The 20,021-nt window shown below is 59.7% G+C and overlaps 1 protein-coding gene across 2 annotated transcripts in view; it reads left to right on the top strand.

Annotated features, from left to right (window-relative positions):
• LOC123946966 (TRIO and F-actin binding protein) overlaps positions 1-18,638 on the top strand; it is a 52,185-nt gene extending 33,547 nt beyond the window's left edge. For both annotated transcript variants that reach the window (XM_046012872.1, XM_046012873.1), the window contains 13 exons: positions 1,214-1,270; positions 3,831-3,899; positions 4,020-4,109; positions 4,460-4,569; positions 6,042-6,567; positions 7,185-7,295; positions 12,281-12,428; positions 14,071-14,173; positions 14,732-14,891; positions 14,959-15,072; positions 16,105-16,191; positions 16,996-17,159; positions 17,895-18,638. In XM_046012872.1, coding sequence (XP_045868828.1) covers positions 1,214-1,270; positions 3,831-3,899; positions 4,020-4,109; positions 4,460-4,569; positions 6,042-6,567; positions 7,185-7,295; positions 12,281-12,428; positions 14,071-14,173; positions 14,732-14,891; positions 14,959-15,072; positions 16,105-16,191; positions 16,996-17,157 — 1,737 coding nt within the window. In that variant the 3' untranslated portion in view covers positions 17,158-17,159; positions 17,895-18,638. The remainder of the gene's footprint in view (positions 1-1,213; positions 1,271-3,830; positions 3,900-4,019; positions 4,110-4,459; positions 4,570-6,041; positions 6,568-7,184; positions 7,296-12,280; positions 12,429-14,070; positions 14,174-14,731; positions 14,892-14,958; positions 15,073-16,104; positions 16,192-16,995; positions 17,160-17,894) is intronic.
• The last annotated feature ends 1,383 nt before the right edge of the window (positions 18,639-20,021 follow it).

Here is a 20,021-nt window from a genome sequence, read left to right as displayed (position 1 = left end):
GGAGGGGCCGGCATGCACGGGTGGGGATGCTGGCCTGCGGAGATCCAGGGGCTCTGGCCCCACAGCCCGGGCTCTGGATGGCTCTGGATGGCTCTGGATGTCCAGGCTGCTGACACAAGCCCCTCATGGGCCACTTCCTCCACCTGCAGAAGAGGAGAATGGGGAGGAAGGCGGGTCGGGGAGGTAGCCAAGTCAGGTGGCTCCGGTTTCCAGCTGCTGTCTCCGCTGCCCACCCCACTGAGCCGTGCTGCAGGCTCCTTCCACGCAACCAGACACCTTGGCCTGGTGAGGCCATGATGCCGGTGCTGATAGGTGGGCTCAGGGCCATGGCAACAGGTGGCCGCCTCCTTCCCGCCCTGCAGCCTGGCCCGCCCCACTCTCCGCCCTGCCAGTGAGCAGAGGCTGACACTCTGCTGAGGGGACCAGGACTTAGACGCGAGAAGTCTGCGCCTGGGCCAGGAGGGTCTGGTGGCTGGAGCCCATTAGATGGGCGTGGCCAGAGAAGATGTCTGGATGAGTGGCTGCTTCATCTAGGCCCTGGGGAGTGGGGGAGGGGGTATCTAGCCCACAGTCCTCTGTGGAACATGCTGCAGCTGGGAGCCCCCAGACCCCGGGCCTGCGCCCCGCTGGGCAGCACCCACCAGGTGGGGCTTGTCAGGACTGAGGTGCCACCTTCCTGGTCCTTCCAGAGATCTGGAGGGCACCAGAGGATCTCTGACCCTAGCCTGGGCCTGACTCCCATCTTTCAGGGTCTCCAGGAGGCATGGAAAGGGCAGGGCTGGTCGGAGGGTCAGTGAGTGGGGACATGAAGGCGTTTTCCTGGTGGGCCTCCCGACCTCTTCAGTGAGAGCAGCTGGACATTTGGCCTGGGCGTGCTGGTCCAGGCTGTTCTCAGCGCTCTCTGGCGTCTGTATAGGCAGAGCCGTTCTGGCCCCTGTCTCTCACTGGTGAGGAGGTAGGCTGGTGGAGGCGGGGCACCTGGACATCTACGGTGGATGTCACCCTGCCTGCCCTCTTGGCTCTCAGAGACTGTTGGGGAAAGGGGCCAGGTCTGCCTCAGTGGCTGGGAGCCTGCCTGGATTTGGGGGTTACCTGGGCCCTTAGCCCCCCCACCTCCTGGTCTCTCTGCGGGGCAAGATGGGTGTCCGCTCCTCCCCAGTCCTGGTTGGCTCTCCACCAGGCCTAAATCACCTGCCTGCTCATCTTCCCACAGCCCGATCTGCTCAACTTCAAGAAGGGATGGATGTCGATCTTGGACGAACCCGGAGAGGTAGGAGGGCTGCAGCGAGAGTGGAGAGGGTGGCCTGAGCAGCTTCAGGGCCCCAGCAGGTCCCTGGGGGCAGCCCGGCAGGCTGAGCTGCTTCCATGGGTTGTCAAGGCTTCTGGATAGCCTGGCCTCTGAGTGGAGGGGGCCCAGGGGGCCCAGAATGGGCACCATGAGGGCAGGGGTTTTTCGTGCAGTCCCAGAGGGCCTTGGGCTGGGGGTGTGGGAAGGCAGAGGCTACGGTCATCTCAGCCTGCCAGAACAGTCCACAGGCATACAGGGCCTCAGGATTAGAGACCTCCTAGCCCCTCATCCCCTGCACCCCATCCCCTCGTGTCACTGAGAGGCCCTGGGCCCTCTCCCCTCTTGATGACGCTGGCTGGGTCTGGGGTGGAAGGGCTCCAAGAGATCAGCTGTCCTGAGACTGCGGATTCCCAAGGACTCAGCCCTGCAGGAGCCTCTCCCTCCCGGCAGAAGTGGGCCTCAGAGGACCAGCCTGGGGCTCCAGTGGTCAAGCCAGAGCTTCCTCTGGCCTCAGGAACCACATCTGTGGAATGGGCATGACGGACAGTGACGATTTTTTCCAGGGTGGGACAACAGGGTCGGGGAGGTCGAGACATGTAGGGTCCCTGCCAGAGCTCAGCCAGTAATCCTTCCCTTTGTCTAATGCGTCCATCCTTAGAACGAGGAGGGACAGTGGCCTCTCGCTGGCTCTGCCCTTTCAGCTGCCAGGCTGGATGGAGTCTGGGAGCTGGAGCTGGCGTCCTGCCCACTCAGCCTGGGAGGGGACGGCTCCCCGCCCCTGTCCTGCATGCGCCCATGGCTCGGCCTGCATGCAGCCCGCATGCCTGGGAGGGCTCAGAGCCAAAGGGAATCTCATTGTGTTTCCTACCCACATGTTTTATTCCCTCCAGCCCACAGCCTTCCGTTCCTGCTGCCTGCTCGCCGGTTGGCGGGTGGCCGTGCTCCAGGCTCACACAAGGCCTGGCACCCTGCCAGTGACCCTTCCCAGCCTCCCCACCCAGGGTCTCTGGAGGGCAGAGATGATGGGCTCCACCCAGAACTGGCCGCTACTCATCTTCTTTTGCAGAGTTTTGGAATGTCCAAGCTGGAAGGGCCCTGGGAGTTCAGCCAGCTCAGCCCCTGGGTACACAGACAGGGGACAGGCCCACATCTGAGCTTCCAGCTCTCTGTGCCTAGTAGCCCCTGCAGTAGAGCCAGGCCGAGAACTTGGGCTGCCTAAGGCCACGGAACTCCATCTGGCTCCTATCTCAGCTATCGTAAATTAGGCCAAATTAGTCAGGGGCCAAAGAGACGATTTGGCACAGAAGCCCTGCCGTGCTTTGTAGAGGGGCAGTTGAGGTCCTGAGTGGCAACTCAGGCCATTCCTAGGACAGTCCCCAGTAACCTAGTGCTTGACCCTGTGCTAAGTGCCACGAGAGACATACAAGGAAGGGATAGATACTTCTAACCTCACAAGAAGGCTTAGGGGACTTCTTATTAGTCCTGCTTGACAAGCCAAGAAGAATGAAGCTCAGAGCGGTCAAGATACCTGATCAAAGACACACAGCTAGCAAGGGATAAAATAATTGTAACCTAGGTCTCTTGGATGCTAAACCCTATTTCTTAGGAAAGGCTGTGTGCAAAGAAGTCGAAAGTGTCATTCTGGCACATCCTTGAAAACTTGCCATCTTCTTAAGGAAAGAACACTAAGTATTTAGACTAACATGGATAGAGTTTGTGGGTGTGGAGGAGCCCCTGGAGGGCCGAGGACTGGGTGGCATGTGCTGACCCTGGGAGTGGGTGGACCTCGACTGGCATTCCAGCCAATGGCCGGAAGCCCAGGAGTGGGCTATGCTTGGCATATGTAATATCGAGCTGTTCTGGCGCCCCTCCCCTGCCCTCCGGGGCCTGCTGGCCTCACCCCGCTGGAGCAGACAGGCACTGCAGAAAGGGGCCCAAGTCATAAATGTGCAGAGAGTATCCACTCATAAGCTGAACACGTGTGTAACCGACACCCGGCTCAGCGAGCAGAAGAGGACCCACGTTCAGACACCCCCCCCCCCCAGGCTACCTTCCATCCACTCTGGGACACTTGTCCTTGGCTACTGAGGTGACCTAGAGGGGCCTAGGGGAAGAGACATGCAAAGTTCTGCTCCCTGACTTGCCAGGCGAATGACCTTACACAGGTCACAGCCCCTTCCTCGTCAGCACTGGAGGGATTGCGTGTAGGAACCATGGTGATCTCGATGGAGAGGGTCAGGAGGGCCACAGGACTGTCAGTCCATCAGAGAAGGGCTCCCAGAAGGAAAGGGAAGGTGTTGGCACTGAGGAAAAGCCAACCCATTTCACAGATGCTGCCCCTGGAGGGGCCACGCTTCAGATCTGGAGTTTCTGCCTCCGCTCTGTCCCCTGCCCCCACCCCGGGCCATCAGCAGGGCAGAAGAGGTTGCCATCAACCTAGCAGCACCCAGGACAGCTGCAGAATGGTGCCCAGACCCCCGTTTTGTCGTCCCCCACCCCCGCAGCCCCTCTCCCCTCACTTACTGCCCCCTCTTCTTCGCAGTGGAAGAAGCACTGGTTTGTGCTGACGGATTCCAGCCTTAAGTACTACCGGGACTCCACCGCCGAGGAGGTGAGACCGAGTGAGGGGGTTCTCAGGTCAGGTGCTGGGGGGCCCTGGAAGGGGATCGGGGCAGGGGACCTGGGCGGGGGCAGTGGAAGCCGTGGACCATCGTGGGCCTCCCTGTGGCAGGCCGATGAGCCGGATGGCGAGATCGACCTGCGCTCCTGTACCGACGTCACCGAGTACGCCGTGCAACGCAACTATGGCTTCCAGATCCACGTGAGCCACGTGCAGCTGGGGTGGCAAGGAGGTGGCGGTGGGCGGGCTTCGTGACCGGCTCCTGCCACCCGCTGTCCCGGAGGCCCTGTCCTCAGAGCCAGTCAGAAGCTCTGCTGCCAACTCCTGGCGTGACTGGGGAGGCCCCAGAGATCACGGGTGGTGGGGGAGGCCGGGATGTTGGGGAGATCCGGGAGCCCCCGGTGGAGGGAACTTTGGCACCCCCGGCTCCTCCCTGGGTGCAGGACCTCAGGTTCCGTCCTGCAGGGAAAGGGCCACCCTCCCTGGGGCGTGCAGGGGTGGGGGGGCAGGGCTGGCCATGTGGCAAACCTGCCCGCGGGGTGGACTTGCAGACCAAGGACGCCGTCTACACCTTGTCGGCCATGACCTCGGGTATCCGGCGAAACTGGATCGAGGCTCTGAGGAAGACTGTACGACCCACCACGGCCCCGGATGTCACCAAGTATGTGCCAGGCCGGCCTGGGACCTGGAGGGAGGCACCCACCCCTGCGTCCCTGAGTGGGGTTCTGGCACCCAGCCGAGGGCCCCGTGGCTGTACCTCCGGGGCCTCAGTTTCTCCATCGACAGAATGGAGAGAGGCAGTGAGGGTTGTTGGCACTTACCCGAAAATACTTGGAAGATCTGAGGTTTGCCTGCCGTCCCGTTATGGTCCCCACATCCTGAAAGGAGGGGAGGGGACCTTGACTCTTTGGAGAAGATACCAGTGAGTCAAAGGCCCCTGTGAGGTAGACGACTGTCTGGGAGCCGTAGAAGCCATGTCTAAGCCTGTGCTGGGGGAGAGCGTGTGGTTAGGTCGTCTGGGTGAGGTGCTCACCCCGCCCGAGGTCGCCGTGCTGGGGGGTAGGGGGGCTGGGCGGCTGGGAGAGCCCCACACAGTATAAACGCTCGCCGCCCGCAGGGGGCTGGGAACCACAGCAGTTGGACGGCACAAGTGGCGTGTGGTGGGGGGGACCCAAGTCTGAGCACCCCTCCTGGGCCAAACTTTAGCTGTTCAGCCCCAGGCCAGTGACTTCCTTGTCTGAGGGTCCGATTTCTCATCTGTCGTGCCGAGCGTGACGTCGTTTTCGTGGGAGGGATGTGCACGGAAGCCCCCTGTGGACTCTGGGGTCTTCGTGGCTGGACTTTCAGTTCGTCTGTAGGCCCAGTGGCTCTAACAAAGAAGACCCCCCCCCCCAACACACACAGAGACAAAAATAAGGGAGAGCTTGCTTTCTTTCTCCAGAACAATCCAGAGGTGCATGATCCAGACCTGGTGGGGCAGCTCTGCGGCCCTCAGCTCACACCTTTGTGTCTGGCTCGGTTCTCACGGAGTCCCAGCCTGGAGTCCAGCCAGGGCATGGCCTGTCCTTTAAAGGGAACCACACCCCTGGCCAGAATGTAGTCATGGGGCCCCGCAGCTGCAAAGGGTGCTGGGGGCGGGGTGTCGTTTCTGGCTGGCTCACTTATGTACCCCGCTGTTACTAATGGAGCAAGGGGAGGCCTGCCGCAGTTGGCGCTCCGGTCACCGCCACCGTCCAGCTCTTCACCACCGTTCACCTCATCTTCCCTATTCTCCCATGAGCCCCTGGGGCCTTAAACCACACTTCTGGTGACAGTGCTGTGACCAGCACTGGCCAAGGGCTCTGGATGCTTTGCACGCTTGCCCTCCCCCGGGGCCTCGCGTCCGTCCTGCAAGCGGCTTTGTCGGCCCGTGTTACAGATGAGGTCCCTGGGGGCCCAAGAGGGAACCCAGCTCTCCTGGTGCTTCTGCTGCTAAATGTGGGCCCTAGAATGGTTGCCAGGGTCTGTTAGTGATGAAGCCCAGGTCCTAACCTCTAGATGGGGGTCCGGCCCCAGCCAGGGGGGCAGCGGGGACTGCGCAAGTGCTTGACCCTTCACTCCATCCTCCTGACAAGGCTCTGCTGGCCCCCCCAGGCTCTCAGACTGCAACAAGGAGAACACACTGCACGGCTACAGCACCCAGAAGGGCTCCCAGAAGGCGGGAGAGCAGCGGGGGGGCTCTGAGGTCATCAGTCGGGGTGGCCCGCGGAAGGCGGATGGGCAGCGGCAAGCCCTGGACTACGTGGAGCTGTCCCCGCTGACGCAGGGCACCCCGCAGCGGGTCCGCGGCCTGGCCCGCACGCTCGACCGCCCGGCCAAGCAGGAGGAGCTGGAGCGGGACCTGGCCCAGCGCTCTGAGGAGCGACGCAAGTGGTTTGAGGCCACGGACGGCCGGCCCCCGGAGACCGCAGCTGGCGAGGGGCCGCGCCGGGGTCTGGGTGCCCCGCTGACTGAGGACCAGCAGAGCCGGCTCAGTGAAGAGATTGAGAAGAAGTGGCAGGAGCTGGAGAAGCTGCCCCTGCGGGAGAACAAGCGGGTGCCTCTCACCGCCCTGCTCAACCAGAGCCGCGGGGACCGCCGGGGGCCCCCAGGTGACAGCCATGAGGCCCTGGAGAAGGAGGTAGGCATGATCACTGGCCTCCGGGAGCCCCCTCACACCACCAGCGCCCCACCTATGCCTGCGGTCACACTGGCATTTATCTGGCATACCAAGTGATGGGGAGCTCAACCCTGATTCGCTGAGACCGCAGACTCTTAGGAACTGCAGTCTTCTTTGCTGGACCTCCATGTTTCTTGTTTTGGGGCATTTTTTCCTTTTTCATTTTGTCCTCAGCAACCATAGAGAAAGGAAGAGGAAGAGACCACTTATTAAGCACCTTCTGTATACCTCCTCCTCGGCCTCTTTTACCTGTATTGGCTCCCTGAGCAGTCTCAGGGTCCCAGAGGGTAGACCTCATCACAGTTGTACTGCTGGGAAACTGAGGCTCAGGGACCACCTCCTATGTAATGCGATCAGTGTCTGTGACCACAGTGTCCTGCTCTCAGCCCTGTTTAGTCTTTCTCTGGAACAAAGTTCTCCTGGGTCACTGACCTGGCCATCCAGGAAACAGCTGAAATGTCCCCTTTGCCTGCATTTCCACCACCGGCTGCTTCCCCTGCTCGAACCCAGGGCTCCTCACTACCTCCCAGCACCCCTTTCCCAGCTTCCCACTGACCACCGCCCCCATCCCCTTGTAGGTCCAGTCTCTTCGTGCCCAGCTGGAGGCATGGCGTCTTCAGGGAGAGGTTCCACAGGGTGCACCCAGGTCCCAGGAAGATGGCCACATCCCCCCGGGCTACATCTCGCAGGTGAGGCTGAGGGGCTGTTCGGTGGGGGCTGCGGGCAGGCTTCTGGTTGCCTAGCTTTCGGAGAACAGCCAGTGTTCTGGGAGTGTTTTGACACCCTTGGGTGTCATTTGACCTGCAATGTCTCATTAAAAGTACCCGGCGGGTAGACATGACCACTGTGCCCATTTTACAGACAAGCCACTGAGCTTATGGGACTTGCCTGAGGTCAGCTGAGCTGCAGAGGTCAGAGGTGGGATGTGAGTTCGTTTCCGGCTGACTGCAGAGCCCGTGTGTGAGCTCTCCGTGACACTCTGCACTTGGACCCCTTCTCCCACACCACCCAGGAAGGAGACCCAGTGGGGAGTGGGATCCACAACGGGCAGGCCTCGATGGTCGCTGCCTCAGGCCAGAGAGATCCCACTTGTGCCTGCCAGGCCAAGACCCTGTAGCAGGTGGCCTGCGGGATGTGGGACCCTCCGGTAGCCCCCAGGGGACACTTGGTCTGCCTAGGACAAGTGGTTCTCAGCTGGGCTGATTTTGTTCGTCTGGGGACGTTTGGCCATGGCTTACTATGAATTTTACTGATACAAAGGATATTTAGGATACAGTATATAAATACAAAATACATCCCTTTCCTTGTGAATTCCATATATAGCGAACTGACTCGTGTCAGGATACTTTTCGCTGGTTTTCCCGAAGGCTTGTATCGTCAGCTAACCGGCAAACGAGGATTGTTCTAACGTGAACGTTGGTTGACAGGTGTTTTCGTGTCATTGAGTAAAACGAGAAGACATATGTTGGAACTTTACTTGGTCAATGTCACGATTACCTTCTTGGCCGAACTGGATAATAGTTTTTCTTTTGAGAAAATTCCATTCAGGAGTGTGTTCTCAGGTCTGTGTTCTAGTTCCAGTGTGATGGTTAAAAATTCGGCAGACATGAGAGTTTAATCTGCAATATTAGCATTTTCTCAGCCCTTGCTAAAGTCTAGACAATCACAAAACAATAAACCAATCCCTGATTTGTGATGTTTCCCAACTTCCATGGTGTAAATAACTCCCGCTGTGGCTGCTGTCCCCGAACACCGAATTGGGAAGAGATTATGTGCCCAGAATCATAGAGCATTTCCACCAGACAAGACGCAGAAGATGTAAATAAACCTGAGAGCACAGGCGCACCCCGCTGGCTCCGTCCGTGGAGCGCGGGACTCCTGATCTCCGGGTCCCTGAGTCCCAGCCCCAACGTTGGGTGTAGAGATCACTTAAAAATAAAATCTTAAAAACAAACAAACAAACAAACAAACAAAAAAACCTCAAGAGCATAGACAATAATAAAATGCAGTGAAATAATTAAGAAGTGATGAATTTTGAGTATCACCTTTGTTTTCCGTGTAGTTAATTATAAGTTTATATAATTTAATTTTTAAAACGGCTTCGCTTAACAACTGTGTGACAGAGTTGTGAAGACTAGACCGTCGGTTGCCTCCCATCAGCACACCGTTGCCTGAAGTAGAAGAGACTGCTGGGGGCCTGGGCTCTGAGCGCGGGGCCTTCTAGAAGTTTCAGGGTTGGAGGTGGCTGTGAGGAGCGGTTTTGGGGTGGGGGCACGGGCTGGGGCAGAAGTTGCAGGGCTGGTCCGTGTCTGCAGTGAAGACGTCCGGCAAGCCAAGGAGTTGGGATCTCATTCCGCAGACCTGAGGGGGTTTGGGGTCTGACAATGATATCAGGAAAGTGGTGTTGGCGTGGAGGGGGGTTTGGGAGGGGGCAAGGGCGATGTCAGGGGCTAGGATGGGGGCTGAGGGAGGGAGGGCAAGGAAGACAGTGGGGAGCCTCCAGGGGCCCTGAGGCTGGGCCGCTGTGCAAGGCCAGGGAGCCCCCATGGGGCTGAGTGGTGGGTGGAGCGTTCAGCTGAAGGGAGACCAGGGTTGAGGGGAGTTGGGACCTGGCTGGGGGAGGGGGGCTAGCTTTGGGGGTCACCTGATGTGGAGAGGGGAGTGGAGCAGGGTAGGCGGGAGGGACCAGGGTTGTCAAAGGCTCCCTTGAAGCCAGAGGAAGGAGTGGGTGGCGCTTCTTCAGGCTGGGTGAGGCCCCACATGCCCCTGGTGCCGCAGGCAGCAGGGACACCCCTCAGAGACCCCCACCCAGAGGGCTTTGAAGTATACTCGGAGCCCCTGGACGCCCCAGGAGCTGCCTTTCTGGGTGGTTCCATTCACAGCCATCGTTATCTGGCATCAGAGCAGACTTGTCTGTTTTACTGTTGGAACCTGATTTCCTTTGGGAAAAGATTTCTCAGTTAAATGAAGTTTGGAGAGCACTGCTTTGATTGCTCAGCTTATGGGTGGGGAAACTGAGGCATAGAAGGTGAGACCTTCAAGCTAGAGACAGACCTGTGTCTGCAGTCCAGGCTTCCTGGTCCCCAGGGGGCACACAAAGGGCTGTCAGCCATTTCATCCCGTTAGGTTGGGATGGGCAGGGGTGCAAATGGAATTGGGGGGTGCAGGTGAGAAGGGAGTGATAAGAAAACAGAGCCAAAGACGGGTAGAGGAGGGGCCCCAGAGGTGGGGGCGCCAGAGAAGAGGAGCTGAGCCATCTCTACCCGCTCCGACCCGGGAGGAGGTGGCTGGGGATTCAGGGGACCCTGGAGAAGTGACAACTGGGGAGGGATTCGGCATCTGATATCTTCGTCTGGGTGGTCTTTCAGCTTGTGGAGCTGACCACATCGGACAGTAACTGGGGTGGGGGTGGGGTTCTGGGGCTTCACCGGCCGGGGCTCCTATGTCTCTTCTGGCCCCCTCCACCGGCTTCCTGCAGAGTAACTGGCATTTCTTTGTCTACTTGGGTCCCTATCAGAGGTGGCCGCTGGACACCTTGGGCCCTCCAAAGGTAGATCAGAGAGAGCCGCACTGGGCCTTCTAGGAGCCCCTCCTTCCTCATGGACTGGTTCCTGCCTCTGGACCCCCTGTTAGCTGCCAGGTCGGCCTGCGTCATCTGGCCCATCTCTGTAGGTGGGCTTATCTTAGGGACCCTCATGAGTTGGTCTTATGGGCCTGTGTTATAGAAGAGGACATTGGGGAAGGGGCTCATTCAGGTTCACTCTGGTACAGCGAGGATCAGGACCCGGTGTGTGAAACTCCAAAGCCATGTTCCCTTGTTCTGACTGGAGGGGGACAGGCGTTACCTGCCCCCACTCAGAACACCGGGCCCGTCCCCCAGGCCGGTCCTTGTAGCCCCCAGTGCAGCTGCTGGAGAGGTGGGGGTCAGTCTCTCCCACACCGCGAGGTACACCGTGGCATGGAATATATTCTCTTATCTGTCTCTCGGCTTCGGTTTCCTCCAGGGCTCTTCCCCTTTCCTTCTTAGTGCTCTTAAATTTCGTTACATAAAAAATATGTTTACGTCTTCAAAAATTCAGTCCAATCAAAAGGTTAGAAATGACCACGGGGGCTCTGCTTCCCCCGCCTGCCCTGCCCCCTCCACGGGTCACCTTGCTCACCACTGGAGCACATCCGGGATTTCCTGTTGCTGCTGGAACAGATCACTGCAGCTTAAATGACAAGGTTGTATCTTGTCGTGGACTTGAAGGGGCAGCTCAACCGGGGTCGCGCTGGGCTCAAATCCTTTCCGCGGGCTCTGGGTGGGACCCGCCTCCTCGCCTTTTCCAGCAGCTTCTGACCCCCTGCATTCCTGGTCTCCTGGCCCCATCTGCAAAGCCCGCAGTGGAGAGTCCGGCGCCTTTACTTCCCATCACTGACCTCGCGTGGTCACTTTTCCCTCTCTGCCCTCCTGCTTCCACTTCTGCATCCGAGGCCCCGTGACTCCTCCGGCCCAGGATAAATCCACGATGGTCTCCCCATTTTAAGGTCAGCTGATTAGCAACCTCAGTTCCCAGCTTCCACATAAGGTAACACATTCAGAGGTTCTAGGGAGTAGAACGTGGGCGCCCCTGGGCACCCCTACTCGACCCCCACAGCGTCCCCCATACCCTCCGCTGTGTTTGACACGTGTGGACTGGGATGCGTGCCTCTGTGTTGTTTCGGCGAATGGGATCACACAGTACGTGTTGTCAGAGACAAGCTTGAGTCACCTAACTTTTGGGACACCTTTGCACAGCCGTCCACGTGGGCAGCTCTGCCCTTCCCCATCTGCCCAGGGGCCTTTGTAGGGTTTGATCCCATCATTTATTTAAGGGCTCCCTTGCTAGGTGTCGTTTCTGGTTTTCATCTCTTACCAGCCTTCCCGTAGGGAATACCCCTGGCCGAGAATCTTTGTACACGTGTGACTTTCTTTGCGGTCAGCGGGGGATTACTAAAAATGTGGTGACAGCACCCAACTGCCCCCTCGCCGCACTCCACCCACCCGTCGCAGGCGACTCTCCGAAGCAGTGCGTACGTCGGTTTTTTAAACGCTTGCCAACCTTGTCTACAGGCCTGTTCTGTGATGTCATCAGTTTCAGCTCACTCAGCACCTGCCACCCGTTAGGCTCTGGTCCGGACCCTGCGGGGCTCTGAGCTGGATCAGGTTTTCCTTGTCTTTGGAGAATGTATAGTCTGGCGGAGCCAGGGCAGAGGCTGTTCAGAGACAGAGCAGGGAGGACATTAAGCTGGACTGCGGGCCAAGTCCATTACCCTGGAAGAGAAAGTTGCAGAAGAACGTTCCAGGCGGAGGCCTTAGCCTGAGCCAAAGCTCAGAGCTGTGACCATGCCACGAATGATTTCTCCTAACTGGAGTTCCTTGGTGGGGAAAGGCCTGGCCTGAGGCCACGAGGGTCAGACACAGGAGCAGGGATTTGACCCCGTGGGACAGGAGCCCTCGAAGGGCTGGGAGGAGAGTGACAGGATGAGGTTTGTGGATTCTAGAGCCAAGGGCAGGTGTGGTAGGTGGGGCCCGGCTCCAGAGAGGAGAGGTGGAGAGGACTGGCCCGGGGCGGGCATGACCCTGAGGCTGGGGAACAGCCACCATCCTGGCAGTGGGGGCAGCCCTGGGACCCAGCTGGACTCCCACCCGCAGGAAGCGTGCGAGCGCAGCCTGGCCGAGATGGAGTCCTCGCACCAGCAGGTCATGGTGGAGCTGCAGCGGCATCATGAGCGCGAGCTACAGCGGCTGCAGCAGGAGAAGGAGTGGCTCCTGGCTGAGGAGACCGCGGCCACGGCCTCGGGTGAGGACCCCGGGCCCCACCAGCCTCCCGCTGCGGGTCGGCGCTGAAATCAGGGAGGTCTTTAAATAAGGCAGCGGGAGTCTAGTGCCCCAGAACTGGCCTCTGCTTCTACATGAGAAGAGGAAACTGAGGCAGTATAAAGCCCCCTGAACCCCCATGTCCTCCTGGGTTGTAGCTCCCTCTTCCTCAGGGGCCCTCAGCCACTGGGGATCTCACCCTAAGGCGCACACCCACACTGGGCGCCAACTCCATGCCCAGGTGCACACCGTTTGCTGGGGTACAGACTGCTCAGCGGCGGCCCTGGGAGCGGGGAGGGCAGGAGCAAAGCTGTGAGCTGTTGCTAAGCCGCATTCCCCACACAAGCACCCCTAGCTCTTTGTGGTGCCTGATGGAGGGGCCCCCATTTCACAGATGAGGAAACGGGGGCTCAGAGAGGTTAGTGATTTGTCTCCCCGATGGCATAGCTTGGAGATGGCAGAGCGGAAGTTAGAGCTCAAAGCACCCTGACTGCAGAGCCGGGCCCTGGACCCCACCCTCTGCTCTCCCAAGCCAGAAACAGGAACACCCAAGATGTTGGACATCTCCCTCCCTCCCTGTGTTCCCTGAATACCTCCCGTGTGGGTCTGGCACATTCCAGGAACTCCCGTGGGGTTTCCAGAATCATGGCAGTGATGAGAGAAGTCCCTTGATCTAGAACTTTCCACCTGCCAGTACTGAGCCACGTGCTTCATGCACTCAGGCCCACGGCCCCTCATCCCAAACCCTGGAGCCAGTGTGTTCTGCGTTTTAGGGAGATAACCTAGTACAACCATGAGATATCCTTCTCAGCAGAGTCTGGGCTCTTCTGTGAACTCTAGTGTGAAGGTTTTACCGAGAAACTTCTCAGAGTCCTGCTTAAGTGGGCTGCAAATGACCACAGATGGCCTTGCATCTGTTCAGGTCAGGGTTTGCCACTGAAAGAGTTATGAAAACCTTCCAGTGTTCTGAGCCTTTGGATTTTAGAATTATGGATAAGATTATGGATGAGGGCTTGTTTAATCCTCCCAGCCACCCTGTGTGAGTGTGAAAACACTTGGTCCTTGGTTGCTGGCAGTCTGGAAAATAAGCCAGCGGGAGCTCTCTGCTCATCTACTCTGGGCCAGGCTCTCTGCTCATCTACTCTGGGCACAGCTTCCAGTAATCCACAAGAGAAGGTGCTGTTGTTCTCCCCGTTTTCCAACAAAGGACCCGAGGCACGGGGGGGTTAAGTCCCCTGTGAAAAGTTGCATGCATTTGTACCAGCTGCAGTCCTTGTGCTGAGTACGATCAGTGGGCTGGGCCAGAGAGCTCGGCCCAGGCTCTGCAGGGCTGGTGGGCTGTGTGGGGTCCCACCCGGACGTCGGTGACAAGAGGTTCCAATGGTCAGATACTGAGGTGTCTCCCCAGGGCTGTCCCACCCCAGCAGACCATGACTGGTATCCTCCCTTAATAGACAGGTTCAGAGAGGTCGAGCAACTTCCCCAAAGCCACTCAGTGCCTGATACAGGCCCACTCAGTGCTCTTTGGCCCTATCTGCATGGTCCGCATAGGGGCTTGGAGGAGGTGGAGCTTAATGCTGCTGACCCCTCCCCAAGCTCCCCCCATGCCCTTGCCCTGCTTCTAGCCATCGAAGCCATGAAGAAGGCCTACCAGGAGGAGCTAAGCCGGGAACTGAGCAAGACACGGAGTCTCCAGCAGGGCCCCGATGGCCTTCGCAAGCAGCACCAGTAAGATGGCACCCGGACTCCAGGGTCTGCGGGCTGGACCTCGTTCTGAGCTAGGGGCTGCCCACCCTGGTGTCGATGAGGCAGGAACCTATGCTGAGGTCCCTTGACAGATGACATGGCATTTTGCCCCCAGCTGAGACTCCCGATCCAGTCACCTGGCCCAGGGAACAGCGGCAGGGGGCCCTCAGCCAGACCCCCATGCCGGTCCCCTGAGATAGTTCCTTAGGCCCCCTTGTTAGGCCCCTTCGTGTCCAGCTGGTCTCAGCCTCTGTGGCTTCTGGTTCGTGTCCCCTAGAGCTGGGCTGCAGTACCACCCTCGACCAGTAGGTGTCCCCACTGCAGAGGACGGTTCTGGACTGTTAAGGCTGCAGAGGCCTTTGAGGCTTAACCCCTACCTCGTGGAGGGGGCACCTGCTGCCCAGCGAGCCTGTCACCAGTTCCCAGTCCCGCGGCGGGCTGAAGGCAAAACCAGAGCGGGAACGTGGAGTCTGGAGCGGCTTTGCGTCTCTCCTGAGCTGAGTCCCGCGCCGTCTGTGCCCTCCTCTGCCCCCGGGACAGGTCCGATGTGGCGGCGCTGAAGCGGGAGCTGCAGGTGCTGTCGGAGCAGTACTCGCAGAAGTGCCTGGAGATCGGGGCCCTGACGCGGCAGGCTGAGGAGCGGGAGCACACGCTGCGACGCTGCCAGCAGGAGGGCCAGGAGCTGCTGCGCCACAACCAGGTGAGCCCGGCCCGTGGTGGGGGGTGCGGTGGCCGTCCTCCCTGCGCTGACCGCCCGTGCCTCTCAGGAGCTGCACGCCCGCCTGTCGGAGGAGATCGACCGGCTGCGCGGCTTCATTGCCTCGCAGGGCACCGGGGACAGCTGTGGGCGCGGCAGCGAGCGGAGCTCTTGTGAGCTGGAGGTGAGCCTACCCCCGTGCCAGGCGGCCTGGCTGCTTCTCAGCCTGCAGCAGGGAACGGCATGGCCCCGCCAGCCCAGGCCCCAGGGAGGAGAAGCCACTGCAGCTGGGATGGCCACCTGTGACAAAACCCTACCGCCAGAGTCCAGCCCTGCCATCCGGGGCCTGCCACCTAGCTGCTGGGTGGCCGTGGCAAGTCGCCCCACCAGTCAGAGCCCCCGGAGCCACCTTGCTGCTGGGTGACCGTGGCAAGTCACCCCACCATTTGGAGCTCCAGGAGCTCATCTGTAAAAGGAAGCTAGCATCCCTCTTACTGGGAGAAGTTGTAGTGAGAAAATGTGTGTGATCCCAGGATCCCCTAGTATTTTATTTTATTTTGCTTTATCTTATGAAAATTTATTTATGGCTTTACTCTGTGTCTGGAACGTCTGGAAGGCCTTCATATCTGTTAACTCACTGAATCTTTGTGACAGTCGTATGAGGTAGATATTGTCACTGCCCTGTTTACAGATGAGGGCACCGAGACGTGAAGAGGTCAGGTGCCCTGCCGCATCTCTCACAGCTAGTCAGGACAGGAATTGGGATTTGAACCTGGCAGTCTGGCTTCGGCATCAAAGCTTTTAAGCCTCCCCAGCCCTGGCCGAACCTGTCTCTGACTTGGTCAAGTCAGAATAGCAAGCCCTGCCCCTTGGGGCTTGGGGAGGGGTTAATGAAGTATTTCGTAGGGAGGCCTGCCCTCTCTGGCTCCCTGGGGGGCTACAGTATGGTCACCCTCTTTGCCCTCAAGTTGAGGGCGGGGTGCTGTGCTAGGACAGCAGCAGAAGTGATCCTGAGACACCCACTTGCTAGTATGGACAGAGGTGAGACAGCAAGGAGAAATCAGAGAGGGCTTCCTGGAAGAGCCTGGCCCTGGGGTGTGGTGTGTCTTGGTGCACAACTCCTTGGTTGGGAGTTACATTCTGGGGGTCTGAAGCAGAGAGAAGCCAGCCCTCAGGGTGCTGTGGCCCTGGGTCAGCCCGGTCCCCATGACCCTAGGTGTTGCTGCGAGTGAAGGAGAACGAGCTCCAGTACCTGAAGAAGGAGGTACAGTGTCTTCGGGACGAGCTGCAGATGCTCCAGAAGGTAGGGTCTGACTCAGAGCTGGTGGACAGGAGCCCTCCGGACCCGCCTCAGTGCCCCATCCCGATAGCACCCGCTCTGCCGGCTGGCCTTCTCCCCTCTCATTCATGGCTCTCCTGGTGTCTCTCCCTCATACATGTCCTTGTCCCTATTTATAGACAAGGACGCTGAGGCTAAGAAAGGGTGAGCGACTTGCCCATGGCCACAGTTGGCTTTATTTAGTCAGCAGATACTTAACTGAGCACCTACTGTGAGCCAGGCACCATGCTCGGTGCTGGGGAGACAGCTGTGAGTGAAAAAGACCCAAGGCCCTGTGCAGGGGCGCCCTCACTCCAGTGGGGAGTGAGCCGTGCAGCGGGCAGTGGGGAGGGCCAGGATTTGGGCCCAGGGCTATGAGACTGTAGCCCGCCCCCCTGTGGACACAGGGCTGTGTCCCTGTGGGTTTGGCACCCCCCGGGTGTTGGTGGCTCCGGGAGGTTGTGTGAGTCACACTCACAGAAGGGGCCCCAGCCCCAGGCCAGGCTGACCAGGTTCACACCTTGGCCACTCATTGCCATGTGGTCTTAAACAAAAGCTTCCCCTCCCTGAGCCTTAGCTCCCATCTTGAGGGTCGACAGTGATGCTGAACACCGTCACTGGGCCACGCCAGGAGGGTGCACCCGGGCCGGGGGAGCTGCCAAGGGAGCACCTGGAGGAACCAGGCCACCGGGGCATGGAGGAGCCTGGAGGCTGGGGGCACTGTGGGCGGGGGCCGGGTAGGCAGGAAGGGGGCCTCCGTGCCTTCATGGGCCTTGGACGCCCTCCCAGGACAAGCGCTTCACCTCGGGAAAGTACCAGGATGTGTACGTGGAGCTGAACCACATCAAGACGCGGTCGGAGCGGGAGATCGAGCAGCTGAAGGAGCACCTGCGCCTCGCCATGGCTGCGCTGCAGGAGAAGGAATCCGTGCGCAACAGCCTGGCTGAGTAGAGGTGAGTGCTAAGGGGAGGGGAGAGGAGGGGTGAGGCTGGGCCGAGCTGGGGGGAGGCCTGGTGGGGCAGTGGGTCCAGAGCGGGGAGCTCAAGGCTCACCCACACCTGACTCGCGGCGCCACCTCCCCTGGGACTCTCCCTTGCTGTGGCCTCGGTTTCCCTCTCTGTAAGCAGGGACCGTGACGCTAGCCGCAGGGAGCCGGGGGCTGGGATGTGGACCTGGGCGTGTTTCTTCAGAGGGGGGCAGTTCCAGGGCCCAACCGTGGCCATGTGCCCCACCTCCCACCACAGCAGGCACTTAGCGCGCAGTCTGCCGAGCCCGTACCCCTCGTCAGGGCACCCCCGGGGACCCCAGCAAATGTGGCTTGCCGGCCTCACCTTCCAAGCTGGCCGCATGGCCCGTGTCACTGATCAATGACGGCGTTCCTTCCACGGAGTTCCACGCCGCTGATGTCACGGTCGGGGCTGGGCCCCCCAGAGACTTAGTCTCACAGCTATCCTTGATGTCCCAGGCTTCAGAGCGTTCTTACACTGCCTCTCCTGATGCCACATCCGCCACCGGGAGCTTCTGCTTTCGGATCGACCCCTGTGGACTTCCTGAGGCAGTCGGGAGAGGCTGCCCTGGGGGCCAGGCTCGGGAGGGAGAAACCCAGAGGAGCAGGAGCGGGTCTGGCCCAGCCTTCCGGGCCACCGTGCTCGGCCGGAGCCTGCAGCTCCCCAACTCTTGTCTTCCAGGTCCTGGTGGCCCAGCCGCACCAGCAGACCCTCCCCCGGTCTGAGGGGACCAAGTCAGTCGCCCTCCTTCCTGCTGGATGGAAGTCAGAAGCCAAGCTTTCTCGCCACCCTCTGTGGGCCGCACATGCACTCATACCCACCACACACACACACACACACACACACACACACACACACACGCACGCACACGCACACACACATACACACACACTCTGCGTATCTGAGCGCGCCCCTCGCACTGGGTCTTACCTTGCACCTTCTTCAGGATTTTATATGTGAAGAGATTGTTATATAGATTCTCCCCCCCCCTTTTTTTTTCCAAAACACGTTATACTTTGAGAAAAGCAATTCCTGGAGGCCATGTGCCTCCACCGCCGGCCCGCCCTCCGGCTCTAGCTGCCTGCTCGGGCTTCTGGGCCCGTGGGCCTGCCCCAGGGGCCTAGCAGACGCCCAGCAGCGGTCGTGGCAGGGTGGACTCTGGTTGGAGAGGCGGGGAGCCCGCCGCCCTCTTCCTACCCTACCTCCCACTAACTACTTCCTGCCCTGAGGCGCCCCACACTGTGGGACTCTGGACAGAGGGACAGACGGGCAGAGGGAGCCGGCAGCTGTCCGTAAGGCCTCACCTCCTTGTCTGGGCGGGGGCGGGGGGGGGGTGGTGCTGGACAGGGAACTGCCTGAGCCACCCCATGAAGGCTTCTCTCCTGCTCCATGAGCCTTCTTAACTTAATAAAATGTTCCCGCGGCTCTGGTGTCCAGGCTGGCTGGGGCAGGGCGGGTTATGAAGGCGGGGGGCGGGGGGGGCTCACCACCCATGCCCCCCCTCCAGCACTCCACCCTTCCTGAAGGGAGGCGTGGGAGCTCCCAGGGCGGAGGCAAGAATCGAGTTTGTCCTCTCCGCGTGGACCAGCAGTCACAGCCAGGTCACCGGGGAGCTGGTTAGAAATACCAGGTCCGGACCCCGCGGTGATTCATGTGCATCTCCACATCTGAGAAGGCCCGGGGTGGGCCCTGGGGCCCAGGCCTCAGAGAGAGGTCTGGAACCAAAGCTCTGCCCCTGATGACCTTGGGTAAGCCACGCCCCCTCTCTAAGCCTTCATTTGCTTCCCCGTCACATGGGTGCATTTCGGGGGCCCCTGTCCTATATTGAGGCTGTGCTCAGAGGTCACAGCCAGCCCTGGGCCCGGTTGTGAGCCCTGGCAAGCCCAGGCCAGGTGGTGCGATCTACAGGGCTGTGGCCAAGATGGGATGACGAGTGACCCGGCCCCGCCTGCCCCCCACAGCCTTTCCTGGTAGTCCAGGCTGGGCCCTGGGGGAGTTGATCAAGGTCTGGCCATGCCGCCACCGAGGCCACAGACACAGGTTGGGTCCCACCCTCTGTGGGGTCCCAGAGGCTGGAGGCACCCCGAGAAGACCCCGACCCAAGCTGGGGGTAGAAGAGGGCTTCGGGAGGTGACTTTGAGATAGTTCTTTTCCAGATAGAAAAATCCGGGAGGGCATTTCAAATGGGGGAACAGCATGAGCAAATGCCCTATGAACATCCCCGGCGTGTTCAGGGAAAGACTGCAGGGGAGCAACTGTGTAGGCCATGGGGAAAATGTACCCCTCCCCTGGCCAGTGATGGGTTTATGAATGGGCCTGCGGGGTGGTTCCAGGCACTGAGATGCTGGGGGAAGCCTTGAGTGGGGGTGGAGGGCTGGAGGGGGTCATCTGGGAAGTGTTCCTTGCTCTTACAAGAAAGGGAGTCTCTCCCAGCCTTTGGACCGTTTTGGGTGAAGTTCCCATGTTGCCACCATTCTGCCTTGTCAGTACGCTAAAAATGGCCAAGTAGAGGGGCGCCTGGGGGGCTCGGTCAGTTGAGTGTCCGTCTTGATTTCGGCTCAGGTCATGATACTGACCCCTGCATCGGGCTCTGCGCTCAGGGTGGGAATCTGCTGACGACTCTCTCTCCCTCTCCTGGCTCTACCCCCACTCCCGAATGCTCTCGAACTCTCTGAAATCTTAAAAAAAATAAATTTAAAAAATGGCCAAGTAGAAGGAAGGCAGGACCAGAACCCTGAACCTTGAAGTCACCCGGGCTTGGCAATAACCCCCTGTCTTGATGAGATAAGGAGGATCCCTGAGCCACTC

Source organism: Meles meles, chromosome 7, assembly GCF_922984935.1.
Source record: "Meles meles chromosome 7, mMelMel3.1 paternal haplotype, whole genome shotgun sequence".
NCBI lineage: Eukaryota > Metazoa > Chordata > Mammalia > Carnivora > Mustelidae > Meles > Meles meles.
The sequence above is the reverse complement of the archived record's forward strand: the minus strand, read 5'-3'. Positions and strand labels throughout refer to the sequence as shown.